The sequence below is a fragment of the Eumetopias jubatus genome, unplaced genomic scaffold, assembly GCF_037043125.1.
Source record: "Eumetopias jubatus isolate StellerSeaLion01/CBP00866 unplaced genomic scaffold, mEumJub1_p1.0 scaffold_1, whole genome shotgun sequence".
Taxonomy (NCBI): Eukaryota; Metazoa; Chordata; class Mammalia; order Carnivora; family Otariidae; genus Eumetopias; species Eumetopias jubatus.
This window is the reverse complement of record NW_028274807.1, coordinates 165,562,852-165,581,295: the sequence shown is the minus strand read 5'-3', so window position 1 is coordinate 165,581,295 and position 18,444 is coordinate 165,562,852. Positions and strand designations below refer to the sequence as shown.

Genomic DNA, 18,444 nt, shown 5'->3' with positions numbered 1-18,444 from the left:
TTTGTGCGTGAAAATTTTTTTCTTAGAAGGCAACACAGGAAACTGATGCTGGAGGTTATTTTGAGGACGAGGGGGTTGGGGGCAATAGGGACTTACACTTTGCATTTTGTGCGTTTCTCTACTTTGAAAATGTTAGGATTATAAAGTCTTTTAATTACCTCTTTTGAGGTCTAATTTATATATGCTCATTTAAGTGTGCATTTTAATGAGTTTTGACAAGTGCATACACATATATAACCACCACCCCAAGTGAAATGTAGAATATTCTCAATCAACCCCAAACTTTCCTTTCTGCGTTTTCCCAGGTAATATCCCCACCCTCAACCCCAGGCAACCACGGATCCACTTCCATATGGGTCATTTAAATTTCTTTCTTATTTTTTTCTGTATTAAGAGGGAAAAAACTTAATGTAAATTTAAAAAATAAAATGTGTAGGGAAGGAGGCAAGGTTTGGCCCCTCTAAGGAATATCTCTTACTAGCCCCAAAGCTAGGTAGAGAGGCATGTGTGTTTGTAAAATCGGCAGTTTTCCCCCCTCAGTATTCAGAGGAGGCCATTTAAAAGGAAGTTAAATATTTAAGTATTTTTTAAAAATAAGAAAATAGGACTAAGTATCCTGTTGGAGCATGGGTTATTTTTTGTTGTTGCTCTTTTGTTTTCTGTCATGGGCTTATTTTTATATATTTATAGGTAGAGTTAAATTTTTAAAATAGCTGTTTAATGCCTACTCTCCTGTATGGAAAGGTTGACAGCAAATACTAGTAATAGAATAAGACTTTTTAGTAAACTGTGCGCAGTCCCAAAAGTTAGAGAATTTACCTTGACCAGTGTCAAGAGGCCTTACTTGTTAGTTCCTGTGTGGATGGAGAAATGACTTTAATATCATTTCATAAAGCCTTTTCATTTGAATGTTATTTTAGATGTGGGCAAAATTAGGTAGGTGTGGGGGTGCTATTTTAGAAAATGTGGAAAGAATGAGAGCTTTGCTAAAAGCTTTCATCTGTTTTCTGACCTCTAACAGGTGATGTTGAGTGGTATAGAGCAAACCACAGGAAGGTGTAAATAAGGTTGGTAACTGAAAGCTCCTGTTTCACATGCTTGTCTGATGAGAATCACCTGGGGCTCTTGTTAAACATACAGATTCTCAGGCCTTACCCCAGCCCTTTTGAATCAAGTTCCAAGAGATTCTTCTTTCTGCTCAGGCAAGTTTAGAAAAACACTGAGCATATTGCTTCACATACTTCGCACACTTCTAAGTAGGAAGCTGATGGTGAATTTTTCCCCACCCAAGCTAAGGACAAATTCTTAAAACTTCTTGAATTGTGAACTTGGGACTGGCCTCTTAAATAAGTGTGAATGTATTTATTAGGATTTTGCATAGGGTACCTGGATTTTAGATTGCTCTGTGATTTCTATGCGTGTCTAAGGAAGGTGCTAAAATTTTAAGTAGCAACCTCTGCTCTTTAAATTTTACACATTTCTTTTAAGATTGAGGGAATGCAGAGCATATTGTGGAAGTTCAGTGCATTTTTTAATACTGGGGTTTTAAAGCCTTGTTGATAGGGAAGGGCTTCAAATTGCCTGGAAAATGTGAATGGTGCTAAGTTGGAGTTTTTTTGTGGTTTATTTGGGACTTGTTTTCTCTGTATAGTTCAGATATGAATAACTTGGTAGGCTTTGGGATGTTTGTGTTTTTCTCATTCATTCATTTCATAATAATATGTAGTCTCTCTTATAAGCATATCATTGTGCTATGGACAAATGCAAATGTTTCAACCTGTGTGTTGCCCTTTAAAAGCAAGAGAAATAAATGTTTTTGTTAGGTATAGCACACAAACTGATTCTAAAATTCATATGGAAAGGCAAAGGACCCAGAATAGCCAAAATCTTTCTTGAAAAAGAAGAACAAAGTTGGAAGACTCACGCTTTGCCAGTTTCAAAACTTACTACAAAGCTACTATACTCAACAGTGTTGTACTGTCATAGGGATAGATCTATAGATCAACAGAATGGAAATGAGAGCCCAGAAATGAATTCTTATATTTATGGTCATTTGATGACCATTCAATTGGGGAAGAATAGTCTTTTCAACGAAGTGTTGGGACACCTGGATTTCTACATGCAAAGGAATGAATTTGGATGCTTATCTCACACCATATACAAAAGTGAACTCAAAATGCATCATAGACATAAATGTAACAGCTAAAATGATAAAACTAGAAGAAAACATAATCCTCATGACCTTGGGTTAGACAGTGGTCTCTTACATATGACACCATAAGATAAAGCAACCAAACAAAAAATAAATAGGATTTCACGAAAATAAAAAGTCTTGTGCTTCAAAGGACAACATCAAGTGCAAAGACGACCCACAGAATGAGAGAAAACATTTGCAAATCTTATCTGAAAAGAAACTTGTATCCACAATATTTTTTAAAAACTCTTAAAATTCAACAATAAAAAAATTTAAAATTTGTCTAAGAATTTGCATAGTCATTTCTCCAAAGAAAATGGACAAATGGTCAAGAAGCACATGGAGAAATGTTTAACATTTCTCTTAGTCATTAGAGAAATGCAAATCAAACCACAGTGAGATACCACTTCAGACTCATTAGGATGGCTGTAATCAGAAAGACAATAACAAGTGTTAGCCTTGTAGGCAGGAATGTAATATGGTACAGTCACTTTGGAAAACAGTTTGGCAGTTCCTCAGAATGCTAAACAGTTACCATGTGACTCATTAATTCCTAAAATAGTGGGAGTTATTGTAATACCCAATTTTGTAAATACCCAAAACAAATGTCCAACTGATGAATGGATAAACAAATCGTGATATATCCCATATAAGTACAACAAAAAGGAATGAAGTACAAATAGAGGATATAATATGGGTGAAAACATGCAAGTAAAAGAAGCCAGTCTTGTATGATTCCATTTATAAAAATATGCAAAATAGACCAATCAGTAGAAATAGAAAGTAAATCAATGGTCCCCAGGGCCTGGGGAAAGTGAAGAATGGGGACTAATTGTTTATGGGTTCTGGGTTTCTTTTTGGGGTGATGAAATGTTTTGAAATTAGATATTGGTGATAATTGTATTATTCCATGAATATACTAAAAGCCTCTGAATCGTATACTTTAAGAAGATGAATTTTATGGTATATGAATTATATTCTAACCTGTTGGGGTTTTTTATTTTTATTTATTTATTTTTTTTTTTAAAGATTTTATTTATTTATTTGAGAGAGAGAATGAGAGAGAGAGAGAGCACATAAGAGGGGAAAGGGTCAGAGGGAGAAGCAGACTCCCTGCTGAGCAGGGAGCCCGATGCGATGGGGACTCCATCCTGGAACTCCAGGATCCTGACCTGAACCGAAGGCAGTCACTTAACCAACGGAGCCACCCAGGCGCCCCTGTTGGGTTTTTTTAAATAACTATTCCACAAGGTATTTAATGATAAATATCAAAAAGAAGGATTTCATGTATTGGAGACAATTATCTCTAAGCTTGATGGTAGGTAGATTAAGGATTTATGAAGGGTGTGTTTGCATTGAGTGGCTTTTAAGGAAGGTGGAGATTTGGCTATGTAGCTGTTTCCAAAAGGAAGGGTTCTGAGTCATTTAAGACATAATCAGAAAGGCAGAATGGTTCCAGGTTAATGGGGGAGATCTTGAATGCCAGCATAAGGAATTCACTGCCGTGTTTGTTTCAGCTCTAGAAAGTTGATAAAAAAAGTGACACACTGAGGAGCTGTGTATTAGAAAAGTTCATCAGTGTCAGAGTGTGGCATTATATGGAAAGGAGAGAGCTCACCTGTGTAGATACCCGTTAGGAGTCTGATGCATTGGGTTTGAGAAGGCTTTCCTTTTTAAAATTACCTAAAACTACTTTGCGCTCTGGGCCTTCTGATACCAACTTGGTGAATTTGAAAGGCCTCACACACAGATGTTATTTTACTTCATTTCCTGGGAAAATGAATCATAGTTTCCTAGTAAAGAGCTGTCTGGGGGTGCTAAACAATAGTGTGCGGCCCATGCATGGCCAGTCCATTCATTTTGGTTCCTTTTTCTTCTGTTGCTCACCACCTGTGTTTTTGTTTTTATTTTTTTCTTTCCTGCCTTCCTTCCTGCTCCTAACTTGGTCTTCTGTCGCCCTTGCCTTCAGCTTTACCTCCCATCTGTAATCATGAGACAGTTTAGCAGAGAAAATTACCAATATTTCTTTATATAACATAAGGCTTGACATCAGCTGTAGGAGAAAAAAGAATGAAAACCTTTTTGTGAAGCCTATATGGAGGCATTAACATAGGCTATATCAATGAACATTTTAATGGAAAATGTACAAAATATGGTCTCATTTTGGGGGGAGTTTTATATAAAAATATAAATGTATAATATACACATATATAATATATGCATATATTATATATAAATGTAATGTAACAGTAACAGGTGTGAGAAGGCTCACTTTGAGAATTCTTTTAAGCCTCTAACTTCTTGATCTTACGAGGATCTCAGCATTCTTATTTATGACCTGTTAAAATCTTTCCTAGAAGTTTGATGTCTCCTGATTTGGTGTCCTGAATAGCAAACTTAAACCCTGATTGTGCCTCCAGTACTGTATAATGAAATGGTCACCACACTCCTGAGATTTAGGGAACTAAAAGATTGTCACATTTTCAGAGGTTCCCAATGAGGCCATCTAACTAATACCTGCTATCTAATTTATCATTTCTGTTTTTTTAAAAGATTTTATTTATTTTATTTGAGAGACAGAATGAGAGAGAGAAAGCACATGAGAGGGGGGAGGGTCAGAGGGAGAAGCAGACTCCCTGCTGAGCAGGGAGCCCGATGGGAGCCCGATGCGGGCTTGATCCCAGAACTCCAGGATCATGACCTGAGCAGAAGGCAGTTGCTTAACCAACTGAGCCACCCAGGCACCCTAATTTATCATTTCTACCAAACGTTCTTTTAATCTTGGATTACATTGAAAGGGGTATTTAAAAGATAGCCATAGCCGTGTCTGTCCAGGTTCAATTTTCCAGTAAGAACAAACAGACTGTTAGGTGCACTGTGGGCATGAAGATGAAGTTATCCCAATGCAGAAGGAAGCCTTTTTCTTTAAAGAATTTGTCAGGTTTTTTTTTTTTTTTTTTGAAGATTTATTTATTTGAGAGAGCGAGAATGAGAGAGAGAGAGAGAGTACGTAAGAGGGGGGAGGGTTAGAGGGAGAAGCAGGCTCCTTGCTGAGCAGGGAGCCCGATGCAGGACTTGATCCAGGGACTCCAGGATCGTGACCTGAGCCGAACGAAGGCAGTCGCTTAACCAACTGAGCCACCCAGGCGCCCCAGGTTTTGTTTGTTTTTATTTTGGGAGAAGTGTTAGTAGGGTAGCTAAAGGCAACAAGATGTGTGGCTGGGTTCTTTTGCTCTTTTCAGGTGAGACTATTAATTTGTGTGGAGACCTAATATTGAAGACAAACCTGTGATATCCTGAGAGAAAGGAGGAAGTGGGAGTAAGGTAGGAGGAGGGGGTTAGACCAAGTAGTCAAGATGCCTACTTTTGAATCTTAGCTCTGTCACTTTGTTTTCCTGGGCCAAGTTGCATCACCTTTCTGAGTCTGAGTTTTATCAACATAAAATGGGGACAGTTGGGAAGATCATATTAACTCATGAGAGGATTCATTCATGTTGTCTGATTTACTATAAATGCCAAGTCCTATGGAGACTTCACGGAGTTTACCATTCATATTTTTCATAATTTGGTAATTTTTTTCAAAATTTCATAATTTTCAAAATGTTAATGATCTACCCAATAGTTTAAAACTTCCCGTTTGGCATAAGTATAGTTCTAGAGAGGTATAATGTTGTCGGTAAATTACTTAAAGTTTTTGAAACCTGGTTATAGCCGATACCCTGAAAATGGCAGTCAGTTGTAGTTTAGAAGTTTATGCTCGAGGTGGTGCTGTTTCCCCATAAATTTGGTGATGTTTTGCATTTTATCCCTATCTATTCCAAGTTAACCAAATAACTAGATATATATTTAGAACCGTCTCTGCCTGGCATAGTCCCCACACCTTCCCACCTGTGATACCCCACCCAATACCCTATCCTACATACACACACTTACCCATATTCACTATAACTTGTATATGACAGTTGGGTCATCATAAACTAGTTGACCGGTTATATTTTTTAAGACATTTATTACAACGATACTTTACAGTGTAGTGATTTCTTTTTGTATTTTGGATTTTTTTAGGTCTCAAATACATGAAAAGGTTGTAGGTTCCTAACTGAATAAAAGACATGATACAGTTCTTCCTCAAACTGATTTTAGTACAAGGAAAAATATCCATGCTGCACTTCATTTTTGCTAGTAATCCGTGTGAAGACCACCATATTATTTCCCACTTCTTGTCAGAAACTACAAATACATTTCACAGGTGTGGGCATTCTGAGCTTGATGTCAATTGTTTTGTTTTGTTTTTAGATCCGGGGATTTCTGTCGCGGTTTGATAATGTCCTTCCTGTCAGTCTGGCGTTTGACAAATGTACAGCTTGTTCTTCCAAAGTAAGTCATTCTGCATTTGAGGGAATTGTTTTTTAAAATGAACCTATTACCCTTGCCAGTGAGAGGCACTGAACCCAACTGAGGACTTTTTTGAGGGGGAGGAATAGGGTCTAAAAAATTGGAAGGGATTTGTCATTTATGTGTATTCATTCTCACAGGGAAACCAGCCTGAAAAAGTTTTATTTATAGTGTACAAAGAGAGACTGAATTAGATATTGTAGTTCTGTATCAATACTTGCATCACAATAATTTGAATGTGAACTTCACTAGGTTTTGTTCCTCCTCAGAGGAACCTTGCTCACATAGACCATTATAGAGCAATTTTTAAGTGTTCCTTAGAGGAGGGGGATACCAGGCAGTCCTCGGGGTTTGTCTTGGAGATCTACATAATGACAAAAAAGTAAACAGAGATTAGGGGCCTGGCTAGGGAGCCATAAAAGAACCCCTTCAGCTTTGATCTTTCCAGAGGCTCTAAAAATAGAGCTGGTATGTCTTCCATTGTAATGGGAAACGGCTGATGTATCTCAAAACTACAGTGATGACATCTCATTTTTTAATAGACCTAGAGATAGTCTGAGTTATTTGTGCTTGTATACTGTGTGTTTACAGCTATTTTTTCTTTTGTATGCCTCTAAGCCATTGATGACCAGTGATTTAACCTGGGCTTTTAAAACTAAAGCTTCTTGGTAAGATTTTCATGTTCAAGTGTTATGCAAAATAGTGTTGGGGTTATTAATCCCAAACTCTGGCCTCTCACTTCTAGTTCAGGACTTTGCCGTGGAGCCTACATCTGGCAGTATGGAAGGGATTGAATTCTGGGGAAGCTTATTTTTTTTAAGACTTTACTTGGTCATATCCTATGAGAAGCACAGTCCTAACCAGTCTAAAAACTTAACTCAACATTTGAGAATGCTGATAAATTTGGTTAATTTTAGGTGCTGAAACATTTAGAGTAATTTTTTTTCTTCAAAAAGTAAACTAAGCTGTTTTATCATTATGCATCCCAAGTGTCAGCGTTGAGATTTAAAGCTTACCGTTTATCAGTAGTTACCCACGAGCTCATTCTTTTTGTTGTCTCTCTGAGGTATCATATCTGTTCAAGTCAAGGCCTCAAGGGTGTCTACTTCTGTCTTCAGAAATGCAAGTTTTAGGATTATATGCTTTTTAGTGAGCACTTTTTTTTTTGAATGGCTCAGCTAATTGGTCTCAAAATAACTTGGCAGTATTAATTTTCATACTGAAATCATTTGGCACAGGTGCCAGTTTTTCTGTGGCTTTATGTAGATCAGGCGTCTCAATGAAATAAAGATAATTGGGTTCTGTAAGTGAAATGCAAACACTCATTCTTTCTTCTCGTTCTAATTAAATTAGCCCTTGAGATACTGTTTATGAAAGAATCACAAGCATACCAGCTAACTGAGGTCCCCTCTATTCTTTGAAAGAGAATCACTTTGCATTTTTCTTTCACACTTATTGTAAGCATTAAACTAAATATAGGTATCACTTTTTTGTTAGTGAAGTTAATTCCTCTTGATGGTCATTCTGAAAGTCCTGCTTTACATAAACATGCTAGACGATTTAATACAAACGGCCTTGGATTTTAACAGCTGTGCTATTCCCATAGCGATCACTTTTCATGTGGTCTGGGTATTAAATTTCTTTTGTGCTGAAAAGGTTGCTTCACTGGTGCACGTATTTCCTTACAGTAGAAACACAGCATTTACTTACTTGGCTAACTTCTTTATTCGCTTAGGAGAATGTCATTCTCTATTATCTGCAAACCCAACATTAATACTTTGAAATGACAAATCCAATTACAGTTTCATCTCTGTGCATGTGAATTTTTCTTAATGCATACTTAGCATAATATTTTTATACTGAGTCATATCATAGTTGTTACTGTTTCAGAAAGATTCTTTGCGGCTAAAAATGACTTTTTAAAAATTCTCCTTTGATATCCATGAAGTAATTTTTTCCTTTGGTAGTTTTTGGTATTTTGCCTCCTCCCCCTCCCCCCCCCAGGACCAAGGTCATACCTGTATCTAATTTAACACAAATACAGAGAGAAAGATGGGGGAGATAGAATAAGCTCTGCTGAGTAATAATGCTCTGTTCGTTACTATATTTATATATATGTATAGACCTTTTATAAGGCCTGAGGTAGGGTAGAATACAGTTCTCTACTGTGTCAGGGAAGGCCGAATCATCTACACACAAGTCATTTCTTATCTTGTTTGGTTTTAACTTGGCATGTAACCAGATGAATTGTTCCATCTTACAGAAAAAATACTGAAGAATCTGGAGGGAGTAGGGTAATGAAGAGGTATTTTCATTCCAATTTCTGTTTATTGTCTTACAAGACTTAATCTTAAAATGATGGTATCTACCGCACAATTTCAAAAATCTTATTTGAAGCTATATGAGTTGTTTTTAGTTCTAAAAAGGAATTTAGAGCCAACTGAAGCTTTTGTGAATTGCTAGCAGAGGAAAAAATAGAATTTAAAACCAATATTCTTGAAAGAATTTCTCATAATTCATTGAATTAGTTATTATTAGCCTTTCATCTAAATATTGGGGGGGAAATTAAGGTATTTTTTGGTAACTTTATTTTGATATAATTTTATACTTACAGAGAAGTTGCAAGAATAGTACAGAGAACCTCCTTATACTCTACCCAGATTGACCAGTTGTTTGCATTTTGCCCCATTTGTATATGTGTGTACTCTCCTCCCTCCCACCCTGCTTCCTCCTCCCCACCCTTCTCTTTTTCCTTCAACTTTGAGAATAAGTTGGAGAAATTGTGGTCCTTTCCAACTAAATATTTCTGTGTATTTCCTAAGAAAAAGGATATTCTCTTACCCAAACACAAGATATTTTCAAATTCAGGCAGTTTAATGTTGCCACAATACTGTTATCTAATCCACAGTCTACATTTTAAATGTTGTTGTTTGTACCAGTAATGTTCTTTATAGGTTTTTTTCTCCCAGACCAATTCAGGATCCAATTCAGGATCAACCATGCATTTAGTTGTCATATCTCTTTGGCTTCCCTCAATCTGGAAAAGTTCCTTAGCCTTTCTTTGTCTTTCTTAACCTAAATATGCTGATATTTTGCCATTTATTTTGTAGCTTTTCCCTCAACTTGATTTTGTCTAATGTTTATGATTAGAGTCAGGTTATGAAACTTTGGCAGAACTACCAAAGATGTGATGATGTATCTTCATGTTAGGAGGCACATGATGTATTTTATCCCCTTTGGTGATGTTAATTTCCCCCTTTCCATATTTTTAACTACCTTTCCCAACCGTGAGAACCTGACTCTTATTATCCTGCATATATTTACTCACTTGCTCAAGTCTAAAATATACAGAAAGTAGTTTCAAAATTGCTAGCTCATACCACTGCAGAAAATCAACCTACTAATTAGAGTTCGATTTTTGTGCATGGTTCTTTTTTGCTAGGTAAAATTTATATACAGTGGAAGGCATGAATCTCAAGAGAAAACAATTCTGTGGGTTTTGACAAATGTATACATGCGTGTAACCCACATTTCAGTCAAGATTTAGAATGTTTCCATCAACCCAGGAAGTCCCCTTGTCTCGCCCTTTCCAGACCATCTCGAGGAAGGAGGACAATATGTTGAATATTGTGACCATTTTCTTTGCCATAAGGGGTAAAGCTAGGCACCTTCTGGTATTTTATGCAACAGTAGCCTAATTCTCAGTCCCAGAAGTTGACTAGAAACTTTTCTCAAATCTGTAGTGGGAGCAGGGCTGTGCCTGAGGCGACTGCATGTGGATATTCTTCTTGTTGCACAATCTGTCACCCACAACCTTTGTGATACTGCAGGAATAGCCTTGCATGAAGAAGCAGGCCCAGTCTTGGTTTTCATACCATCTGGGACCTGCCTACTGCACAGATGTAGCAAGCTGCGCCCAGAAACCTGATCTGGGGATTTTAATTAGCAAGTAGCAACCCTAATAATACACTTCGGTGTTTACCATGCCATGGGCTCTTCTGTTGATGGGTCATGATTAAACTTCCCACAGTGACTTGCTATGAACTTTTTGTGTGTATCTATATGTGTGCCTTGAGTGATAGAGAAGGTATAGGAATAATACACTTTGGCTGGTATCCTCATGTAGTAAATTATATGGTTTTTTGTGTTTTGTGTTTTTTTTTTTTGCCAACCTGTTCATTTATTTTTTGATATTATGTAATCCTAACGTTTTTCTATCCCATTTCTTTGTTACATAAGAAGTATGAAATAACAGTACTCACTTTGTAGCTATTTAAACTTTTAGAAAAACCTCTGTCCCAAAGCAATCTGTTGCCTCAGGTTCTACAAATGCACCCTTTTGAGGATAGAAAGGCGAGTCCTAGATATGCAAAAAGAGGTTAAAATCTTGCTGTATGGCTGTTAGCAGGTATTCATTTATTCAACTGCCATTTGAGTCCCTGCTGGGTGCTAGAGATACAAAGATGATTAAAAAGAATGCTATTTAGAGGATGCGACAGACCTGTAAAGCAGCAGTGATCTCCCTTATATAGTGATATGCTATGCAGTCAAGGTGCATCTTCTTGTTGTGGTGTCCTAGTTCCCATTAGTTTTTCAAATCAGAGAGACCGGGGTGGCATTGCAGAAGGGGACTTCTGAGTTGATGTTAAAGGGTGAGTAGGAATTTCTAGAAACACACAGGAGATAGAACAAGAGGGGAAGTCACTGTAGAGGGGAATTGCATGAACAATAGCCAGAAGAAAGAAAACATGGTACATTTATGCAGTTGTTCAGGATAGCAGTTGTGACAGAGCATCAGACATCCAATTCCCTATGAACTGTCCTCTCTGTTAGGTGCCATTTCAATTTCGGCTGTTCTTGAGTTGGAATCTAGTGTACTTTGTCTAACATTTGAGGCTGCTGTTTTGAATTTTACAATTCCATATAAAATTGTTTCTCACCTAGCACCAAGCTTAGGGGGTTTCCTAGCCTAAGGAATCCTACAGCTGCAACAGTATGGTGTGGAGGCCAGGAAGTTATTCAGGGGATTTCCAGGGTCCTGGCTCTGAGTCCCTTGCTGGCTGCCTGAGTGACCAGAAGCAAGGTGCTCCCTGCTCTGTCCGCCTCCGTTTCTTCTTTTGTTAAATGAGTCAGTTGGATGAGATAAGCTCTGGCTCTCTATTGACCCTCAAAGTTATTAGCTCTTATATTTTCTTAATTTTATTCTTTATTCCACAGCAATCTTTTAATTATAGAAAAATCAGAAAATATATTTAAGGTTAAAGAAGATAATCAACAGTATTCTAGCCACTCAGACCATGGTTAGCCATTGACCTCTACCCTTCTTAAGAAAAAAAAATTTCTTTGTAAGGAGGTATGTGTAGATAATTTTTCTCTCTGAACATTCCTGTTTTATGTTTGAAATTAGCTTTAGAGAGAAGGATTTATGGTGCTGCACCAAGGACACTCCCTGTTTCTCTGATTTGATAGGGTTTTAAATCTCAATCATTTTTAAGGACTGGCCAGAACCCAATCGGAAGAGCTCTCCAAAGTTTGTGCCAGGAATTTTTGCATACAGCTTCTCAGTGGCAAATATTACTCAAAACTGGACTGCAGCCAGGTTTTCCTTCTCTTTTCCAAAAGGGACATAAATCTCTGATTTGGAAAATGATGAGTAACCCCCAGGTTCCCTTTTCCTATCTCATTTACCCAGTGAGGCCTCAAGTCTTCTGTTGTAATGCATGATGGATTCCATATGCATGGTTGTGTGGTGTAAACTGTATCCCACATCTTGTGCTTAGCAACTAGTGTTTCCCCAATCTCCAAAACTGCTTGGTTCCCTAAAGGAGACAGAATATCCCGCCAGAGCCAGTGTGGAGTATGTAGCTGCAAGCTCTAACCTTGGAGCTCTTGGCTCTTCACCTCCTTGAAAAACCTTGGACATTTCTCCCTTTGCTTCAATTTCTTCATCCATAGAGTGGGGAAAATATTTTCTGTTTCCCAGGGAAATTGCAATGGCTGACGTGTATCCAGTTCCCTGTGACCAAGTACCAAGGCCTTTGCCCACTCCTGGGACTGATGTTGACATCAGAAATAAGAAAACAAAGACCCCTGTGATTGAAATAGGTCACCCGGGGTGTGTGGAACCCTTTTCGGGCTCACTGTACAAGCAGGTACAATGAGAGACCTGACTGTAGGTCAAGACTGCCCTGGTTTTGAGAAGCTGCAGAAACCTTCCATCATGACTTATGCAAATACTTCCAAAACCTTCCCCCTTGATTCCAGAGAACTGTGCCTTCTGACCAATGGTCCTCTGAGACCACCTAATTGGTAGCTAAGTTTGTACTGCTTGCTCTTCTTCCTGTCACCTGTGGTCACAAAGACATGCCTAGTTTGCTTGAACACATGTTTTTCTTACAGGATCCTTTGACCATCCAGACCAGAAAGTTTAGAATGTGATCTTACATGGTTCCACTGGCTGCCTGGCCTAAGTATAATCTTCAGGTTGTTGAAAATCTGGGTTCCTTTTAGTTTGGAATTAATCTCATTCACTTTTAGCCTCTCCTCCTCTCCCCCAACCCAAGCCTATCCCTTGACAGAGTGGTTCTTAAAATTTTTGAGTCCTGGACCTTGTTCAGACTGACCAAAGTAGCAGACCCCGCTTCCCTGAAAAAACGCAAAGCCACACACAGTTTTGCAGATAGTTTATTGGATTCATGAAGACCCATGGATCCTAGGAAAGCACCTTTGTTCTATGAGTTTTACTTTGGTACCATTCGAATCCAAGCTGTTCTAGATGAGACACTGGGGAATGAGTGTTGTAACCAGTCCCACCATGACCTCTTACATGGCTTTGGAAAGTTGCCATCTCTCTCTGGAGACTCATTTTCCTTAGCTGTAGTAAAAAGAGATTCAGGAGCTCATCTACCACTGGGTTTTGTTTTATGACTGTGAGATTGTAGAGTCTCTTGATCTGCTATTCCATTTCTTTAGGCCCAGCTACATTTAGAATGGGGAAGATACTGCCCCTGCTCAGAGTTCTAAGAGATCATTGTCGCTATTCTAGTGGTGCATTGATTTGACTCCTGATGGACAGAGAGCCCCAATTATCATCTGCTCATGTTCCTTCTTTCCTTTTTGTTTACATAAAAATATATTTTATATTATTTTTATATTCATAAAATATTTCATGTTCTTCACTTCTCCCTCCACCCTTAGTAGCTTTGGAAAGGAGGGAGGGGAGGATCATGGTAGTGACTGCTGGGTTTTTTTTGTTTGTTTTGTTTTTTCTTTTCTTTTTTAAAATTTTATTTATTTATTTATTTATTTATTTATTTTTAGATTTTTATTTATTTGACAGAGAGAAAGACAGCCAGAGAGGGAAAACAAGCAGGGGGGAGTGGGCAGAAGGAGAAGCGGGCTTCCCACAGAGCAGGGAGCCTGATGTGGGTGGGCCTCGATCCCAGGACCCTGGGATCATGACCCGAGCCGAAGGCAGCTGCTTAATCGACTGAGCCACCCAGGTGCCCCACTGCTGGGTTTTTTTTAAATAGGGGAGCCATCAGTTTGAATTGGGAGATCTTTTATGGATGTACATGCTTGTACATACGCAATTTGTATACAACGTATAACTATTTAAGTTGAATACTGAAAACACTCAGATAAATATTTACATGAATTTATTTTGATGACTGTTGTCCTAGCAGTTCCCGTGAACAAACATCAGAACTCCTAATTCAGGATACATTTTTGAATGATACAGAGGTGAGTAAGAGCCTCTGAAGTTTCTGATGATATCCTTCTAGACAAGATAGTAAAATTATATTACATGATTAAATAACTTGTTATACCAGAATTATATAAACATCCTTACTAATTATGCCTTGGAAGGCATAATTAGTTTTTAGTAAATGGTAGGAACTGATTAAATGTTTTGAATGGCAGGAAAAATTCATGTTTTAGTAGATGAATAAATGAACAGCAAAACAGGATAAGAAAAAAACAAGATAGTCTGTACTGTCCAGGAACTTACAGTCTGGTAGGTAGCTAAGACTCAGTAGCAGAATGCCCTTTGCCTGTTAGTGCAGAGGTGTGATTTATCATTATGCCATAAGTGGTAGCTGTTAATGTTATATTTCAGGGTTCTGAATATTTATCCACCTGATCTTCTTTTTAGCTTTTACTATCTCCTTTGCTTTAGTTGATGCTTTCGATGATTTGTTATTATGTTGGAGGATCATTTCCAGAGTATATTAAAACAAGGAGCCCTTGGGATTCATCATAGATGACCTAATATTTTATTAAAGGACACATTTTTGGCAATGAATTCTTTGAAGAGTTTTGCTTGCTCTTATGCAGGATTTTTAAGAGTCTCCATTTTATTTTTTCTAAAAGGCCTTCCAGTATCCTGTCCAGGTATTTCTAAAAGAACTTATCTCTGCAGCCTTTTTTGCCATAGAAGTTATGAATGAACTGTTTGAGAACATCCTATTCCTAAATTTACTGTCCTTATAACTTGCTTATGTAATGTTTTATGTGATGACAGTGATAAATTCGAGAGTGTCTAGCTTTCCTTAGTTTTTTTTTTTTTAACTTTTTTAAAATTTTAAGTAAACTCTACGCCACACATGGGGCTCGAACTCATGACCCTGAAATCAAGAGTCACATGTTGTACGCACTGAGCCAGCCAGACATCACTGGTCTTCCCTAGTTTTAAGTAATTCTTTCATCATAGAAACTAAAGATTTTTTTCTTCACAAGGAAGAAAAGGCTACATATTTCTCTTTTCTAGAATACCTAGTGGGTGATTAAAGCATACACCAAAGTTCGACATCTTGAATTTATAGCCATCAGACTAAAATTGGAAAATACCTTCCCTGTGATCCTGAAAAGGTTGCAAGTATGCCAAATGTAAACAGTCAGTGGGAGAACAGACATAGCAAGTTTTTGCAAATAAGAAGAACCATGTAGAAACTACATGAATGCGTATCCAGTAGAGTCTTGAGGAATGGCAGTATCTCTGGGATAACTGTCCCACCTCCCACGAGGACTGTGTTGAAGGGTATGTTGCATAGTCCCAAGGCCTGTAGTCAGAGATTACCCGTCCTCATGACTGTAGACAGCCTTGGTGTCTTTGTAGTTGACTCTGGATTCGCTGGGGCATTTGGATACTCTGAAGAACTTTGTCAGCACTCCAACTTGGGATAGAAATCCATGTGAAAGCATATTTTTGTGTTCTTTGTAAAGGCAGGAAAAAAATTTGGATTTCTCTCCATTCTTAGTTGTGCTTGACATTTCCCTATCATGTTGGCTCTTTCATGAAGGACCCTGAAGGGGGAGATGGTAACAGAAGTGGCAACTGAGGCAAGTTACTCACTGTTGCATTAATACCTCTCACATATCCCAAATGTGGAACATGAGCTCAGCTTCACTCTTTATGGGCCCATATCTAGATTTCCTGTTAGTTCAATTTGACCTGACAGACTTGACTTCAGTCATAATGCAAGCAGATTTTTAAAAATAAACAATTACAAACTGACTTACTAGTAGAGTAACGTGTTAGAGAGAAAACAAAAAAATACGCGTCACTTGGCTCTGCTGGAGGAATAAGAGTTTTATTTCCTAACATCTGCTGTTCTTTGCCTAATCATTCAAGTGCTTATTTTTGAGACTATTCCAGTAGGCCCCTGATACCTGAGAAATAAAACCTGTGACACCCTAACACACTGTGCAAAAGGACTGCAAGTCCCAAGAAGTGGCCCTTTCACAGTGTCCCTGGGGGAGGCAGTGCACTTATTTCAATTCTGCTGTGCTCACTCAAAACAGTTGACAAGTTCTTCTTGGGAAATTGCTTCAGATCTCACAATATTTTCCTCTTAATAGCCTCAGCAGTGGTGAGTTCTTGACCTTTGAAGGTTGGTTTTGATTTTTTGGAAAGGCTAGAAGTAATTTGAAGCTGTGTGTTGTGAATCAAGGGAACAAGCAGTTTGCAAGAAAAACTTCAAGAATTTGGGGCGCCTAGGTGGCTCAGTCATTAACCATCTGCCTTCAGCTCAGGTCATGATCCCAGTGTCCTGGGATTGAGCCCCGCATCAGGCTCCCTGCTCAGCGGGGAGCCTGCCTCTCCCTCTCCCACTCCCCCTGCTTGTGTTCCTGCTCTCGCTCTCTCTCTCTCTGTCAAATAAATAAATAAAAAATCTTGAAAAAAAAAAATTTCAAGAATTAAAAAACTGCAAGAGCTTTGGTTTCTGGGTCTGAATAAGTAAAATCATCAGTGCAGGGAACTTGGAGTACGCTAACTTTGTGACTACGAGCTGGCTGAATGATAACAGGACATTTTAATATGGTTTGTGCCATAGAAATGGTCACTGGCTTTAGAGATGAACGCTGCCGACTCTGTGACCAGAGAAAAGTATCTCAAACTTTCTGTGCTTCACTTGAGCGGAAAACAGTTAAGATAATCTTTTTAGTGGCAATGAAGATTAAATGAGAGCTTGTATGCCAAGTGTCCTATAGTTGGTACTGTAAATGTTTTTTTGTGTGTATGGTTTTTTATTTATTTGAGAGAGAGAGAGAGAGCATGCGCACGAGCACATACAGGGGGAGAGGGAGAGGGAGGGAGAGAATCTCAAGCAGACTCCCCACTGAGCAAGGAGCCCAATGCGGGTCTCTATCTCACGACCCTGAGATATGACCTGAGCCAAAATCAAGAGTCGGACCCCTAACTGACTGAGCCACCAAGGTGCCCTGGTACTGTAAATGTTTTTAATTGCTCCTGCTTACAGAAATCAGATACCATTCCCGTTTCCATTCATAAATAGGCTCACTTTGTAATTTACAGCCATAAAATCTTTCTATCCTTAGAGGCTGAAAAGGGAGGGAAACAAAAAAAGATTTTTTTGAAAAAAAGCAATTCTTTTAAAAGGGCATGGCCTCAAGAGCTGAGCAAATATTAATGTGCAAGTTATTAGATTCATTGTCTTTTTCTTTCCTTTTTGCTTTTCTTTTCATGTAGGCATTTAATCTAGGGGTTTCATTATTAACCAGAATGAAGCTGGGGTTTAATATTCCCAAGAATGTGCACTAGGGAAGGAGGTAAATCCTCTTATTTGCTGAAGTTTCTGTGCGGGTATCTGTGACTAGTATCAGGCCCACAACTCTGGATGAGCTGGCATGAAACTTCTTGGCTGTATTGCCTCTGAATTCTGAATTCCTCTGTGCCCCTAATTAGAGGGCAAGGGCATAAGAGACTCAGGATGGTGGTTCTATGACAGCACCAGGCCTGCTACTGTCGTGCTGTTGTTCTTGCCCTTGTCCCACACTGCTCCTCAGAAGCCTTTCTCCAGCCCCAAGCATCTTGCCTTTCCTTATTGTGGCTATATTTGGTTGGAGGCCAGAGCAACACGAACAGGGAGGACCACCTGGCTTGGCTTCATCTTGCCAGATGCTGCAGTGTTTCTTTCTTTGGCACCATTTTATGGATGTCTTCTCAGTGTCCTTTTCAAGCTTCCCATGAAGTGTCTAACAAGAGGGCTACCCCATCTATCAGGCCAAGAACTCCTTAGGTTCAGAGAAATGACACAGAGGTCCAGGATTTCCAACCCTCTCAGTTCACTTACCTACCATATTAAGCATCTTTCAGACAATGATGTGGCAAGAATAACACTCATAGAATTCCAATGTACTGTCCTTGGCGGGGGGGGGGGGGGGCGGGGGGAAGGATTCCTTTTAAAATTTTTAGCAATTTTGAGGACTGATTGGTTAAGCTCCTTGGTGAACCAACTGTTTATCCTTGGGAGACTTGTCCTTTTAAAGGAGAATCCTGACCCAGAAGAATGTATTTCCGACTGTGACATCAGGAATATTGGGTGCACTAG

General features: G+C 38.6%; 1 protein-coding gene across 3 annotated transcripts in view; it reads left to right on the top strand.

The window, feature by feature from the left end:
• Window positions 1-18,444, top strand: part of ATG7 (autophagy related 7) — a 232,300-nt gene that overhangs the window by 74,059 nt on the left and 139,797 nt on the right. For all 3 annotated transcript variants that reach the window (XM_028101770.2, XM_028101772.2, XM_028101771.2), the window contains exon 17: window positions 6,491-6,571. In XM_028101770.2, the coding sequence (XP_027957571.1) occupies window positions 6,491-6,571 (81 nt within the window). The remainder of the gene's footprint in view (window positions 1-6,490; window positions 6,572-18,444) is intronic.